The sequence below is a fragment of the Spinacia oleracea genome, chromosome 2, assembly GCF_020520425.1.
Source record: "Spinacia oleracea cultivar Varoflay chromosome 2, BTI_SOV_V1, whole genome shotgun sequence".
Classification (NCBI taxonomy): Eukaryota; Viridiplantae; Streptophyta; class Magnoliopsida; order Caryophyllales; family Amaranthaceae; genus Spinacia; species Spinacia oleracea.
Genome location: NC_079488.1, coordinates 89,330,736 through 89,347,338, shown reverse-complemented (window position 1 = coordinate 89,347,338; position 16,603 = coordinate 89,330,736). Strand labels below are relative to the sequence as shown.

Here is a 16,603-nt window from a genome sequence, read left to right as displayed (position 1 = left end):
CAATCTCAATTTCTTGTGGCAGAATTTAGTTTTCTCCATTCGGTCCCATTGGTAACCATCATTGGATATTTTCTATTAACCGAGTTCTATTTCCCTATATGCATGTAATGCATGGATACCTTTAGTTATTGTTCTTTTCGTGATGTATGGATACCTTTAGTTATTATTCTTTCCATGATGCATGAGAGTACCTTCAAACCTATTTACAAACTTTTCTTTCCATGTATTTGTGCACGCAACGCGTGCAAATATGACAAGTGTGACGGTAGTTGAGCATAATAAGAGGTACTATTATAACCATCCCTTAAGCAAAAGATTTCAATAATATGCAGCATACCATGACACAACGAGTGCCAACTTCAAGTGCATACATTTGTAAACACAATAATCTCAAAAAATTATGTTGTGATGATAAACGAAGGAAATATTATGAACTCTGCAATGCAAGTGATACCTGATATATAGAATGAAAAAGAAGACCCGTATATATGGAGCAATCCTGAAAGGAAGAGAATTGAAAGCCAGAGGTGACAAATAGAGCCCATATATCAATATATCAGCCGCCAAGACAATTAGGAGAATAACCTGAAAACAAAAGAAAAATAATGCATTCTAGATCAGTTCATGACTAGGTAGCACCGATACGGATACGGGAACGGATACGGGTACGGGGACAGAAAACGGCAAAACTAAAATTTCTAAAAACGGGTACGGCATGGATTCGGCAAAAATAAAAATAATAATAAAAAAATATATATATGAAGCCCTAGATGAAAATTTGCGGAGTTCTGTAATTACGGAGTAGTAAGATAAAAATTGTGATGGGCCCAAATAAATAAACAATTAGTAGCTACAAAGTATTTAAAATTAATTTAAATAATAATAATAAATAAGAAAAGTGGACTTTGACCCACTTTCTTTTCTCTCTCTCCTCCTTCAATCCACCGGCAACGACCACCTTATTTTCTTCTTTTCTCTCTCCTCCTTCAATCCAACGACCAGCGACCACCTTCTTTTCTTCTTTTCTCTCTCTCCTCCTTCGATCCACCGACCACGGCGGCTGCTTCCTCAAAGATTCAAAGCTCGAAGGCCGAAGGCCGAAGGATCTCAAGATTTGTAGAAGAAGAAGCGAAGAACCGGTGAGTCGAAGCCTCGAAGGATCCGAGAACTGAAGAAGAAAACCGGCAAGGAGAAACGGCCGGCAGCGACGAACACCAGCTACCCCAAGTCGTCAGGTCCAGGCGTCCAGGTGAGAGAGAATTTGATGGGGACTTTGAAAAATAAACCCTAATTTATGAACTTGGGCTAACATAATACTCTGGGTACGTGATTTCAAGCCCGAATACGTACCCACCCGTCCCCAAAAACGAATCCAACCGTACCCATTTCCCACCCGCGTATCCACTATTTAGATTCGGCCCGGGGACGTATTTGGGGCGTACCCGTACCGTACCCGTACCGGGTACGGGATTCGGCACCCGGGCAATGTACCCGTGCTTCATAGGTTCATGAAGCCATCAAAATTCCATTATACTAATGGAGCCGAATTAAAAGTAAGGAAGATCTTGAACCAGTTCTTTCTGAGCAGGATAGTTCATAACCTTAGGAGAAGGCCACCAACATGTTTTTGAACTCCACAGGGAAAATTAGGTTTTGGAAGTATACATAACATAGAAACTGAAACTCTAAAATCCATAGTGTCTTGTGTCATTATTGACGAGATAATGGTCTACTTCTTCACATCCACCGTGCAATGCACGCAGTTATTGATAGACAGAAGAATCATGGTATGAGGATGGGCAGTTGGTCAGACCTAGTATGGATCGTACATGGATAGTAGTTGGAGTCGGCGGCTCTCCTGGTTCCCTAATCTTGGATCCTGGGGAAGAGGATCAAGTTGGCCCGTTCTCAATGTGCTTATGATGTAGCACCGGGCGGGCTGTTAGCTAAAGCGCATCATCTTACGAGAATAGAGTACGGTGTGGATCAACCGGAAGAGGTATGCATAAAAGTATTTGCTCCAAGGCGGAATCCTAGAATTCCATCCGTTTTCTAGGAACGAAGGATCCAGAAGAATCGATCTTTCTTTTAGTTGTTGAATCTCTCTTTTACTGATTAATGTGTGATATTCCGAATCCGCATTACTAATAAAATTCGAACGATCTCTAGATTGATCAGAAGATCCTTTTAGTTGGCTAGAATCCGCTACTTGCACAAAACTAAAAATAATGAATCATAAAAAAATATAGTTTTAGAGTTCGGGTTCGATTTCCATAGATAATCTAGAAAGGAGTGTCTATAATGATAGGCAAATAAAAGACTTTCTCGTGATTTTTGGTCATCCTTTAATATTTTGAGTAAAAAGGCGGATTGCAATTTCAAATTGACTTGCTCGTCTTCCAAAGAGAGATGCCGCGGTGGTGAAGAGACAATTATCTCACTTGCAAACATATCTGGCAGGGGCGGCGTAGAGGGGGTGCGAGCGGGGCGACCGCACAGGGCCCCCGCATCAAAGGGGCCCCCATAATGTCAATATCTGTATTATAACGCGAATATTTCTTAGTGATAATTCTTGGTTCAGTGGTTAATTTGTATATGTATTATAGCAAGGGTAGGAGTTCGAACTCCACCTACCCCCCCTTTTTTGCGTTTTTAGCTTTTAAACATTAATTAAGGTGGGGCCCATTACTATAGTTTCTCTCTCTTAAATTTCTGATTTTTATCCTTCCTTTTACATTTCTACTATATGACTTACCTTTTTAAAATTTTCAACTGTAATATTTCTAAAATTTAAGTTCTTTTATTTATTTTTTGTCTGTTTCACTCATTGTGCCATTGAAATTGATGAACTTTTTAAATACAAGTACAAAAATATGGATAATATGTCAATAGAAAAGATGAGTTTTTAAGTGTTATTAATATACCCGTAAAAATTAAGAAATACACAGCAGTAAACAAAAACGAAATTGATCATTTATTAGTTTGAGTTAAATAATTTCAATGTAATGTTTGAATTGTGAAAAAGGCCCTATTTTATGATATCGCACAGGGCCCCGATATCTTGCCACGCCCCTGTATCTGGGTGGGTATATTATTATTATGCTGAAAAATAACAAAGATGAGTATGCTGCAAGGAGATTTGTGAAATTACTACTTAATCTGCAGAATCTTGTTTGGCTGCGAATAAAAATTCAGCCATTATAAGAAGACGGATTAGCATTAATATTTTAATTGATTGTTAATCAATTTCAATACCTTAAAGAGATATGCATGACTTAAGAGTTAAGACTGCATTTTGTTTTACAACTAAACCACTCTGTATCAATCTTTTTCAATAGGGCAATGTTCTTTCTTAACTTGTCAATGTGCTGCTGCTAGCTTTCTGTCGAACACCAAAATTTGATGCATCATTTGGGGATATGACACTATGCTTATAAAAGATAAAAACTGAGAAAAGAAGGGTGCAGTTGTTTGTTTGATTGAAAGGAAACAAGTACAATTCTGGTCAAAGCGTGTATATTGGTAGCATGAAAGTTTTTTCATAGGAAAAATTCCACTCCTAAATCTTAACATCATCATTATCATTATCATTACCCCATTGCTTCAAAGAGGCTCCGGCACGAAGCGGGGTAAGGGGGGTCGGACGTACGCAACCTTACCCCTGCAGTTACAGAGAGGTTGTTTCCAATTGACCCAAAAGCGATAACGGGACGACAACTGGACGACCATCTTCTACTTCATGGAAAAGAAGCGAAGAGGTATTAAGAGCCATTTTGATTTAGTCCATTACATCCCACAGCCAAAAGAACAAATGAATCTTTGGCTCCATCGAAAATTTTAACATATTGCAAATGATTTGGAAGTGCCATGTGTTTTCAATAATTTCACATAGGTACCATGAACTTAACATAAATCAATCTACGATCCTAAAGAAGGCGCACAATACGCTTTTTGTCGTCCCCAAGAGTCTGAGACATCCACGAGAATGCCAAAATTCGGTTGCATAATCCTTGATGCTATACCAAGTTTTTTCAAGGTAACCGAATCACCAACACGTCTATATTTTGTTCCCCAACTGTTCCTGACTCGGAAACATTCTGGGTGCCAAGAGTCGTCCATGTGCTTCATATACTGAAATAAAAAGCCTTCTAATTGATTTCTCAAATTCAATCCAAGTTTCCAATCTATTACCTCATACATAACCTATACCCATTATTAATTTGAGATAGAGGACGAATAGCCAGCTTATTCATTGCTAGGCTTAATGAGTACAAGGACTTCAACAAATCTCCTTGTGTCATATGAAACTTAGGATATATGAGTTATATATTGGATACTTTAATCAGAGTGTTAGAGATTCTGTCCAATTTATAAATTATCTAGAAAGGGTTTATACTTTATAGACATTGTGAAACACCATTTTCCACGTAGGAGAAGAAATGGTAAAATCAAATTTTGATCTTTGCAATCAATCCATTGAAAATTTCCTTTCTTACCAAGAAACTTCTTACATTTAAATTATATGTTAGACAATATAGACTTATTAACTTTACCTCGCCAGTCTAGAAGAACTAAGCCTTCTGAATGAGAAAGAATAAAAAATGCTTTGTTTTATTGGAAAATCCAATGCAAATACAAATATCAAAGTGATTTTTTAAAAAATATTTCCATAATGTAGGGCCAATGGGCTAAAAGACTTGTGTAGAATTTTCATAGAAGTAGCATACTAGGTTTCATTCCTTGAACCTTTGAAAAAATGAAAGACGGCACAAGTGAATGAAAACAGTTCAAGGCCCATCAAGAATTTGATCATCCATGTCAATTTTCTGGAATACATTTATTAAGCTACTGTTTGAGGATACCATTCAAAACTAAAACCATTCTAAAGCTATGGAGACACTGAAAGTACTGCATGCAAGGACCAATAAAGCCCTTCACTTGGTATACGTGCAAACTTTCTACTCTTAATTGCTCTTCAAAGCAAGGTAATCAAGACCCTTGTTTCCCAGGATCTATACATTACATAGATAGAGTAAACTATGAGTGGAAGCGTCATCTCTATTTGTATGTCCAAACGCACAAGGGAATTACAGGGTTTTCTATTATTTTCCTTGATTTTCTCTTCCCTGATTAATTTTTGTTTGGCGATCCATCCTTATAAGGCTTATGCACAAGACAAACCCGAAAAGTTTCCAGGTTGAGTCGTTCTCTTTATCCTGGTTTTGAAACGCGTGCCTTGGGTGGGCTTAGTGTTAAAATCCAACCTTCATTTACTAGTATTTTGCTTATCTAAGGCTTTCTATGAATTTTATAATAGTTTTCTAGGGTTTAAATAGAATTATTATGTTACTGTCAATCATATGTTCACTAGTAATTTTTAGCTTAATCAATATAAACCTCTTTAGGGTGTATGCACCAATACTCCCTACTCCCAAAAGTTGTCTTGCTTTTACTAGCGTTGTTATATGTCTTTATAGATAGTGTGTTAGCGCTTGTTCTAAAGCTCCCCACACTCAACAAAGTCAAAACAACAGATAAATTATCGTCGCCAACCTCACTTGTGTTGTGCCTGATGTGCGCACACAAGCGCCCCGATTGACCCTCGACCCTCGCTCTTATCTCGAATAGGCAAGAGTGCCCGTTTTAATCAAACAATCTCTCGTGTACACCGAGCCCTAAGACACTCATTCCGCACAAGGCTTTCACCCCTGACACCAAAAAGCAGGAGTGCACCTAGGCTCTAGGGACTTTTGCGCCTTGTTGCACCCGCGCCTTTCAAGTTTCAACACTAAGATCTTATGGTCTAAGACGGGTTGCTACACAGTGGAATCTGAAATTAAGCAAGCATCTCTTGGTTGTTGGTTACACTCAGTCCAAACTGACTATTCTCTCTTCATCAAAATTGTTGCCGTAAGAAGTTTTACAAGTTTTACAGTTGTAGTTGCTTATGTAGATGACCTATTGGTCAATGGTAATAACGATTTAGAAAATCCGCGGCTTTGAAGAAGTCATTACATACTGCTTTCACAATCAAGGACCTTGGTTCCTTGAAATACTTTCTTGAGATTGAGGTTTCAAGAAGTGAATCTGCTATTCTTCTGAACCAAAGAAAATATATTTTGGATCTTCTCAGGGATACGGAATGGAGGATTGCAAACCTGCTCCATTCCTATTGCCTAGGAATCTCAAACTGAAAATGGCCCAACTTTAGATGATCCTAAGTGTACAGGAGATTAATTGACAAGCTTCTTTATCTCAATATGACTAGACCAGACTTCTCACATGCTGTACAGCAGTTGAGCACAATTCTTGCAACCTCCGCTCAAACTCATTCAAACTCTGCTTTACATGTCTTGCGATATTGGAGAGGATATCAACTGAGGGATTCTCTATTTAGCTTCTGATTATCTTGTATTGAAAGCATATTGTGATGCAGACTGGGGTATATTGTATATTTTTTACTCCATCGTATTACTTTGCAAAGATATATTAAAAAACTTGAAAATTGCGTAACATTGTATATTTGTAGAAGATCAATAGCAACTTTTAAACTGTTCGCAAAAAATTAGATTGAAAGGTTAAAGTTAGTCAAAGTATATATTTGGGGAAAAGAAACATTATACGAAGTACTAAAGCTTTGTAAATTTTGTGTTTTAAATTTATATTTTACTCAAAATTAGTATAATAAGTCATACAATATCATTTTAGTTACTTATTTTATCAAATTCGTAGGATCTTACGGTCTCACGATCTGATCCTACCCTTTCCACCGATCCAAAGTGGGATCCCGATCCTGACAACGGTATAGGGTACGCGCTTTCTATTTCGTTTATTACAGAGAATCCACCTCTTTGTCTGAGGAACAAACACAATTTCAATCAATCTAATTTCTAAGCTTTCTCTCTCTAAAACTCTATCTCTTTCTCTCTCTTAACCGAGATGTTTGTTCATCGGTTTTTTATTTCTATCTCTAAATCATCAGAACTTGATGATTTATAGTTTTCCTTCCTCCTCTCTCAACTATAAGTATTTTGTTGATGTTATAATATGAAAACCAAGGGCTTAATGGTAGAATTTTAATTCCATAATCTAGAATTAATGCAAAAACATTGAAATTCCATGTTTTTGTTTCCAGAAAAGAGCAGATGATGCGCATTAAAAGAAATATATATCCTAGGAAGTGCATATTACTAATGCCTCAGCCAACTGATCTTCCAGACTATTGTGTGTGTTGAGGTAATTGATGGTGGCATGGTGCCCATAGTGGGTTCATTCACAAAGACAGGAAGCCCGCATACTATGGGAACTCTATTTGTTTGGACTTCAAGTAACACAAAAACCTTATTAATCGCCAAAAAGAAAATATCAAAAATAGGTAAGACTCAATTAGTCAATCTTAATAATGAAAAAAGAGAGACATGAAAGCAGAATAGAGTATAACGTGAAAAGAGTGACGAACAGGTACCTGTAATTTATTTACAGACTTCTTCCAGTAGATAGTTGAACCTTCGTACACAATTGGAAACAAAATGTGGCCAAGTAGTAATAATAAAGTAATAACCTGCAAAAAGATAGAATTTTATAACAAGAACAAAAACAAAAGACAAAAACTTCCAAATAATAAAGTCCTTAATTTATGTAGACATCATAAACATCCAAGTCCGGCATCCAGAGAAAAATAAGATTATTTTGCAGAGTTTCGTAAAAAGACAGTGGACAGGACATGATGTTTGCCACCAAAACATTACAGACTCCCTGTAGACTGAAGTTTTCAAAATAATTCAGTCCCCCCCCCCCCCAATGCCATACGAAACACGACATTTCAGTTGATCGATCGTGATCCTCTAAGCCAATGCCTAACATGACAAGAAGTAAAAGCTAACATTGAAAGCCTGTTCTTGATACATATTGATAAGCACAACATGTTAAAACAAACAATACCTGGAATCTTAACCATTTGACGATGGAAACCTTAAATTTACTAACAGCTAGCCTAATTTTCCTATTATTTCATCCTGTAACGGCCACCCTTGACCCTATTTTGGGGGTCAAGGTTAGCGGAACTAAGAACTCAAATTAAATACATATCTTCCGAAAACTGGCATTACCAAACGCATATTTATTGTTCAAAAGGAGACCATTACAGTCATCTACTCTGCTTTAGACAACTCCAAATTCAAATGGGCTAAAATATTAGAAATATTTCTAAGAGAATGAAAGATATAACAAACTATGTGCACTCAACGAGTCAACGCCATGTTCATGTCTCCGGATGCTAATTAATCATTAGTGGAATTATATAAACAGAAACTAAAGAAAAATCGTTTTAAATAACCAAGCCTTACAGAAAGGTAACCAAAAAAGATTGCATACCTCAATTATAAGAGATTCAACACCGGTTAAGTATGGAAGTTGACCCAGGAAATAATAGTCCCTATCATTACAAGAATGTTCACTGTATTTCCCGCACCATAAAGGTCTCTGCAGAGGATTTGAGCACAGGAAAAAGGAAGATTTCAGAACTGAAAATCCTCGTCATTAACAGCCTTTAAATTGACAAAAGTTGGTCCCTACTCCCTAGTTCTTTAAAAGTAATATAAGAAAACAATAGATATGAGATCAAAGAAGAAAACAAAATCACCTCGATAAAACTGATGACTATCAACGCGAAATAGTTGAGCGTCCAAAGAAAATCGAAGCGAGTATAAACAAAATACAATTTTGCTGAACTTTCAAAGTCCGATCCATCAAGAATCTCTTCTGGTAGACCAACACCATCTTCTGCCTGCACAATGAACAATTCCTGAAGAGACTTGACAAACGTTGAACTGCAGATATTGTCACAAGTCTTAATTACTACTACTGAGTATTAAATTGATATAAGACATAGGATCTGATAGCTAGAGCCCAATTTTTAAGATACAAAAGATTGCACAATAGAAAACAGATATGATACACATACATCAAAGCATCTAAATTGAAAATCCCGTCAATCCTCTCACATTTACAAAATGGCAAATCACATAGTCCTTCATAAACAGATTGTTGCCCTCGCACCTTCTAAGGCAATGTGAGAATGTGACATGCGTCATTAAAGGTTATAGAAGTATGGATCCGATACCAACATACATGAACTATCAAAAATGTCTTTGAAAAATACTACATCCGTTCCCAAATGATCTTTGCGCTACTATTTGCACGGTAATTAAGGAACTTTGATGAGCATGTGTTGGTGGAGTAACAAGTGGAAAAATGAGTGGTTATATATTGCCTAACAATGCAATTAGATGAAATTGAGTGGCTAAGTTATGGTGGACTCCAACAATAAAATATTGCAAGTTGTATGTTGTGGTAGGCCAAAAGAGGGAATAAATGTAAAATTTATATGTCAAAAATGCAATAAAGTAGAGTGTAAAGAACTTTTAAAAACAGCCAGAAACGAAAAACGTAAAGAACTTTTAGGAACGGGGGAGTAATGAAATACCAAACCTATAAGTTTTTGTTGAAAATTTATGCTTTTATCATTTCTTACAATCAAAAAACTATTTGACTACAAACTTACTACCTCCAAATGTTCTTTACGATTACAATTGCACTTAAATTAAGATAAGATGATAGAGAGCGTTTGACTGGGTAGCATGAGGGCAGAAATAGGACTTTTGTGTGGGTAAGAGGATAAAAGAGTAAAACACCATACATAGGAATGAGAAAAGGAAAAGGTATTAAGAAAAAATAGGAACAAATAAAACAAAAAGGAATGGAGATAGTATTAATGACGACCCTTTTTATTAATTAAGAAAAAGGGCTTTTCAAAATCATGCAAGACTATGCTTAATTTAAGAGATTTGTTTGGTTCAACTTAATTTTTCTGGAAAAGCTTATTATGTCTGAAACTATCTAGAAAATTTATTTTGTTTGAACTCTGAACTTATTTTGTCAAAATAAGTATAAATAAATTGAAAAAAACAGGGTCTTACAGTCATTTGTATTGCTTTTTTGGTTGTCTCCAAGATGAATATTGAATATCTTTTCCAACTAATAACATACGAGTGCAAAAACGTTTTTATTTTTATTATCTAGGGAAGAAAATAGTATAGATGAATTTAAAATCTCTCATATTACATTATAGTTAATACACTTTTGACGACGTTTGATCACTCATTGAGTTTAAGCCATCACAGTCAAATATAGCATTTTCCTTTAAAATGAAAATAGAGACTTAACATAACGTGTGCGCACACATACACACAAATCGCAAACTCACTAGAAGAAAGGCAATTCCAATGCTGTGTAAACTAAAATTCTGTTAAGTAATTAGGGTTCTACCGTTGTACTCGAAGGAACTTGGCAAGGTTCACACTTTTGGTGTATTCGTTTGTCATGAAAATTTCAATCTAATCAGAAGATTCAGAACAAAGACCTGAACGTAACTTATGTGAACTTATTCGACTAGAAAATTAATTCATTTGTGATATAAGCTTGGAACTATTAACCCCACACGAAACTTATCCTTAACTCTCAAACTTATGTGAAATTGTAACTAATTTTAGTTGTGATATAAGCTCGAAACTTATTAGCCCTAAACTAAACATATCCTAACTTAATTCAACTTATATAAACTTATGAGCCTTATACTCCCTCTTTTCTCGAATGTTACTCTTACTTGGAATATTGACATTGTTCACAATTGATTATTCGTTTCGGTGTATAATTTTACAATATCAAATTTTATAATTTTTAAAATACGTATTTGGAGATATTTAAGTTTAAATAATTAATTGAAGCTGTGAAAAAGTCAAACTAAGACTATCATTTGAGAACGGAGGGAGTACTACTTTATCTAAACTAATCTCGATTCTCGTTACTCAATTCTTTCTCCGGATCTCCTAAACTAAATGGAACAAACCACGTAAAAAGAACACATCGGGAAGATTAAATGTGTGAAAGATGTTGATAAAAAGTTTTGGTGGGAGATAAGGAAATCAATGATAGATGGAGGTTCTACTTCGATAACTTGTTCAACGGGGATCAAGGGCGCGATATTGGAGATACAAATATCCCTCAGGATATGGTTAACCTAGACTTTATGCGAATAATTCAAAAGAGAGAATTCGAAATGGCATTGGAAAAGATGGGACGCAAGAGGGCAGTGGGGCCCGATGACATACCTATCGAAGTCTGGAGATGCTTGGGAAAGAGAGGGGTTGTATGGTTAATAACTCTTTTCAACAAAATTTGGGAATTAATAAGATGTCATTAGAGTGGAGGAAAAGTACTATCATCCCCTTGTACAAGAATAAGGGTGATGTCCAGGCCAACTATCGAGGAATCAAACTAATGAGTCATACTATGAAACTTTAGGAGCGGATTATTGAGCAAAGATTAAGGAGAACTGTGAAGATTTCGGAGAACCAATTTGGATTTATGCCTAGGAGATCGACTATGGAGGCCATTCATCTTATAAGGCAACTAATGGAGAATTATCGAGATAAGAAGAAGGATTTACATATGGTTTCATTGATTTGGAAAAGGCGTATAATAAGGTACCGAGGAAAATTCTTTGGTGGGCATTAAGTGGGAAAGGAATTCCGAATAAGTATATTTATATCATCAAGGACATGTATGAGGGAGTTAGCACGAGTGTGCGAACTAGTGTTGGTAAGACCGAAGAATTCCCCATTACGATTGGAGTGCATCAAGGTTCCTCACTTAACTCGTTTCTTTTTGCTATAGTCATGGACAAATTGACGAAATCAATTCAAGATGGTATATCCTAGTGCATGATGTTTGCAAATGATATTGTGTTGATCGATGAAACCAAAGGAGGGTGGAAAGTAAGTTGGAGTTATGGAGAAAAACTTTGGAATCTCGGGGTTTTAGGCTTAGTAGAAACAAGACGGAATATATGGAGTTTAAGTTTAGTGGAGTCCAAGACAAAGAGACAGGGGTGATTACCTTAGATGGAAAAATTGTCCAAGGTTCTGAAATGTTCCGTTATTTAGGATCTATTATCCAAAATGATGGGGAATTGGATGGCGATGTGGCTCATAGAATCAAAGCAGGTTGGTTGAAGTGGAAAAGTGCCACGAGGGTTCCTATGTGACCCAGGCATGCCCCAAAGATTGAAGGGAAAATTTCACCGCACGGCAATTCGACCGGCGTTGTTATACGGCACGGAATGTTGGCAGTGAAACATTGTCACGTGCATAAGATGATTGGCAGTGAAACATTCGACCAGCGTTGTTATACGGCACGGAGATGCCCATGTTACGTTGGATGTGTGGGCATACAAGAAAGGATAATTTGAGTAATGAGATTATTAGGAAGAAAGTAGTGGTTGCACCGATTGAGTTTAAGATGGTTTGGGCATGTAAGCAGAAGATCAAGTGATGCTCCGGTTACGAGGCTAGAAGCCTAGAAGGGTGGCAAAGTGATAGAATAGCAAGGGGTAGGGAAAGACCTAAGAAAACTTGGAGAAAGGTGAATGAGACGATATGAGCATACTTGGGATTGAGGAATATATATATATATATATATATATATATATATATATATATATATCTTATTTTACTTTCATTAATTCCACTTTCTTCCTTTTCCTTGTTTATTCTTTCAACTTCTCGTTCCTTTCTGGTTTGATTGGTCACAATGACGATCTCATATGACGATTCATGTTAACCGACCCCAAATCATTTTGGGTCTAAGGCTTTGTTGTTGTTGTTGGCGTAGAGACGTGAAATTGAAGGAGGAAGAGGCATGTATTTTAAATAAATATAAAATGGGAAAATGCTTTCGAGCAGGGACACGTGGTACTCTACATTTGTTGCAAACTTGTAAGCTATTAAATAGGGAGTATTAGTATGGATGTAATAGATATATAGTCATTGACTTGCGAATAAACACTATTGCCTTTTAATAACACATCAGCATCCGCAAAGTAAACCGTCAACAACTAGTATTATACAACTAGTTTTAAACCCGTGCGATGTACGGTTTGATGTTAATATCTTTTGTTTAAAAGCTTAAATTCTACTTCTTATATTAGTATACAAATAAGATAAATGTTTGTTCCACACCATTCTCTACTTTGACAATGATTTTCTCTAATCTATATCGTAGTACTACGTATATATTATCACTTATTTGATTTCTATGCATGGCCTAACTATAAATATATAAAGCATAATACTCAGTAGTTCAGTCCTAATTGAATTCTTCTTGAAATTATCTTTTTTATTTTTACTTTAATTATATGATACTCCCTCCATTCCTTTTTTATCTTCCTGTTTCTATAAATGTCGTTCCTATTTGATCTTCCTGTTTCTATTTTTGGACATGACTTTTTACCATAAATTTCCCCACCACCCCTTATTTAATTCATTCACATTTCCTCATTCACTCACCCAACCCCACTTTTATGATTTTTTATTACTTTCATAAAAATATACTCTCTCCTTCATTTTTTTATTATTTTTCTTCATTTTTTTTATTATTTTCTCTTACACTCAATCATTACTCTTACACCCAATCATTACAAGATTCCATTTTCTTATTTTCCACCCCAAACACCAAATAGGAAGATCATTTAGGAATGGAGGGAGTAATTGTCTGGTTTTTTTTTGCTTTTTTAAAAAAAAAATATATGTATCTTTATCTTATTATTAGATAATAAGTTTATCTTCCCATTAAACATATCTGTTATACTATCAAGAACTCATTTTATATGTTTTAATTAATTAAAAATATATTAATAATGATTTTGTGACTGGACAATCCTACGTGAATGCTCTAAATGCTATTGAAAATATATATATATATATAATATATATATATATATATATATATATATATATATATATATATATATATATCGGTTTTTTCATGAAATGCCCCCGAGGTTTCACGAAATTCACCAAATACCCCTGCGCGTTTCAAAATACATAATATACCCCTATGTAAACATAAAGTGCATCAAATACCCTTGGATTTAACGGCCGTTAGTGCTCCGTTAGTATTTATTTACGTTTATACCCTTATTTACCTATATTCTACATTTTAACTTTAAAAAAAAAACTCTTTTCTTCTCTCTCCTCTCATCTCCTCTGTTCTTTCTTACCCATCTTCAATCTCACCCCCAATTCATCAATAGCCATTGATTCACCTCAAATTACCCAGAAATACAAGTCTCTTCTTCCGGTGATTTGGTAGTGCAGGTGGTAGGAAGTCCGAAGAATCCACCATTGCCGCCGACGAAGGTTGAAGGCTGGCGGCGAGAGGAGATCGAGGAAGGAAAGAGAAGACGGCGCGGCGGCAGCTAAGGAAGGAGAAGACGACGGCGCCTTCTCAATTCTCTCTCCTCGAACCACCTCCTTCTCCCTACCAAACTCCAGACGCTAAAACTTCTTCAATTATCACAAAAATGGCGGCTTCATCCAATTCTTCTCTAATGTGGTTCCGAAAGGGATTCTGAATCCACGGTAACCCGACTCTTGAACAAGCTGCTACAGAATCGAATTTTGTGTACCCAATTTTTGTGATTGACCCGCAATATATGGACCCTGACCCGAATGCTTTCAGCAAGGAAGCTTGTTTAATGGACGATTGGCAAGCTTGCGAAGATTGGGTTGACGATCACGGAAAACCTAATCTCGTGTTCAACTCTAATCAATTTGGAAAATCACAAGTCCAGGTTACCTACAACCCCCCTCCTGTTTATTATGTAAAATTTGTGGAATTTGTGAAATTTAATTTGTGGAATTTGATGGCATCTGGCATGATAGATTTTGATTGTGGTGCATTATGATTGTAGTCTTGGTTAATTTGGAAAAAAGTTTCACTTGAACAAAGCGGGCCTTTGTGAAATTAGAGAGATAATCATTGTTGTGAAACAGGTGAATGGTGTAAATGTGTATGATTGTATATGCTTCATGACTTCATGAGTATTGAAGGTCTTAAACTTTTGATAAACCTTTGATAAATGATGACTACGGAGAGCATTACCATTAAGGGTCCTACTTTAAAGTTAAACACTCCTGAGAATGATGATAAGATATCATGGTTTGTGATAAAAACATTTAGTTATGGCCCAAACAGAATTCTGCTCAACCTCGAATTTTTACCTATTGTGTATTTTGCTTTCAAGTATATCTAAGGAGAATCTTGTCTGTTTGATTAAGTGTTGGGGTTGGTACCTCCAAAATCATGTCTCAAAAGCTTCTTGCCTATTCTCTTTAATAGTCATTGGTTTGCCATTGTATCTGAGTTCCAAGATATTGTTTGCAGTTGGCAGGGCAGCACCTAATCTGATGATCTCTGGTTTTGTCATTTTATTATGGCCATCTGATCTTGGTGCTGCTAATGAACTTCTTGGTGCCAACCAACTGCTGTCTCCACAAGCTCATGTCACACCAGTTCAATTTGCTGCTCTTTGTCTCTTGGGCCTAAGGCAAGCTAAGCAACTGACATTTTTCATGCATTTTTAGATTTTGATGTAAAGTGTAAACACAAAATTACTGATAGCATACACAGTTGGTTCAACGAGAACACTAAATTTGTAAGAATGATTATTTTTATTGTGACGAAGCCCACGAAGGTCATATCTTATGTAAGCAGGGCAATGCCTTGTAGTACAAGAGTGATTGTAAATGTTCATTGCAAGGGTATTATTATTCAGAGTATTTGTAAAGCTACTATGCAAATTAATCAGCTTTTTATGGAATATAATCCCTGTTTATTGCTGGAAATTTGTTACAAACTGCTCTACTTCATTGCTAGGAAATTTAGAACTGCAAATTAGCCGTTAGATTTAAATTATGCAGTTTAAAAGCAGTTTGGGTATTTGGTGCAAACAAGTTTACAAATAGGTGTATATTGTGTAAAAAGTTTATAAACATGTGCATTTGGTGAATTATAAACATGACTTAACGGAGGACTAACGGAAAGTCAAAATAGGGGTATTTGGTGAACAATACGAAAAAAATAGGGGTATATTATGTATTTTGAAACGCGCAGGGGTATTTGGTGAATTTCGTGAAACCTCGGGGGCATTTCATGAAAAAACCGATATATATATATATATATATATATATATATATATATATTAGATTAGGAAAATTTGTACCTTTAAGTTTGATGGTTTTGTGAATTGCTACCTTTTAAAAAGAAATTTATATTTTAAAACCTTATAAGTTTGGTTTGTTTGACTAACACTACCATTTGACGTTTTTCGTTAATGTTTCCGTTTTTGAACCCCAGTACAACAACAGTTATTTAATATAGAAAATGAACAAAACGGCAAATGAATAGAGCTATATAAAATAATAGAAGAAATATACGATGGAAAATATTAAAGGAAAACGTTAAATGGTAGTGTTAGTCAAACAAACCAAACTTATAACTTAGTTAAATTTTTTTTTTAAATATATATATATAGCAATTCACAAAACCAAAAAACTCAAATATAGTGTTTCACACAATTTCCATTATATTAACCCTGTTAATATAGGGCTGGCAACTACAAACATACCGTCAACAGCTATTATTATAATCCTCAAAAATATAAACCCAGAAAAAACAAAGAATTACTTATCTAGCAACAGACATA

The 16,603-nt window shown here is 35.6% G+C and overlaps 1 protein-coding gene across 1 annotated transcript in view; it reads right to left on the bottom strand.

Annotated features, from left to right (window-relative positions):
* LOC110790246 (two pore calcium channel protein 1A) overlaps window positions 1–16,603 on the bottom strand; it is a 48,047-nt gene that overhangs the window by 31,021 nt on the left and 423 nt on the right. Inside the window, exons 2-5 of the mRNA XM_021995033.2 lie at window positions 8,642–8,785; window positions 8,374–8,481; window positions 7,466–7,561; window positions 455–585 (exon numbers count right to left, since the gene is read on the bottom strand). Coding sequence (XP_021850725.2) covers window positions 455–585; window positions 7,466–7,561; window positions 8,374–8,481; window positions 8,642–8,785 — 479 coding nt within the window. The remainder of the gene's footprint in view (window positions 1–454; window positions 586–7,465; window positions 7,562–8,373; window positions 8,482–8,641; window positions 8,786–16,603) is intronic.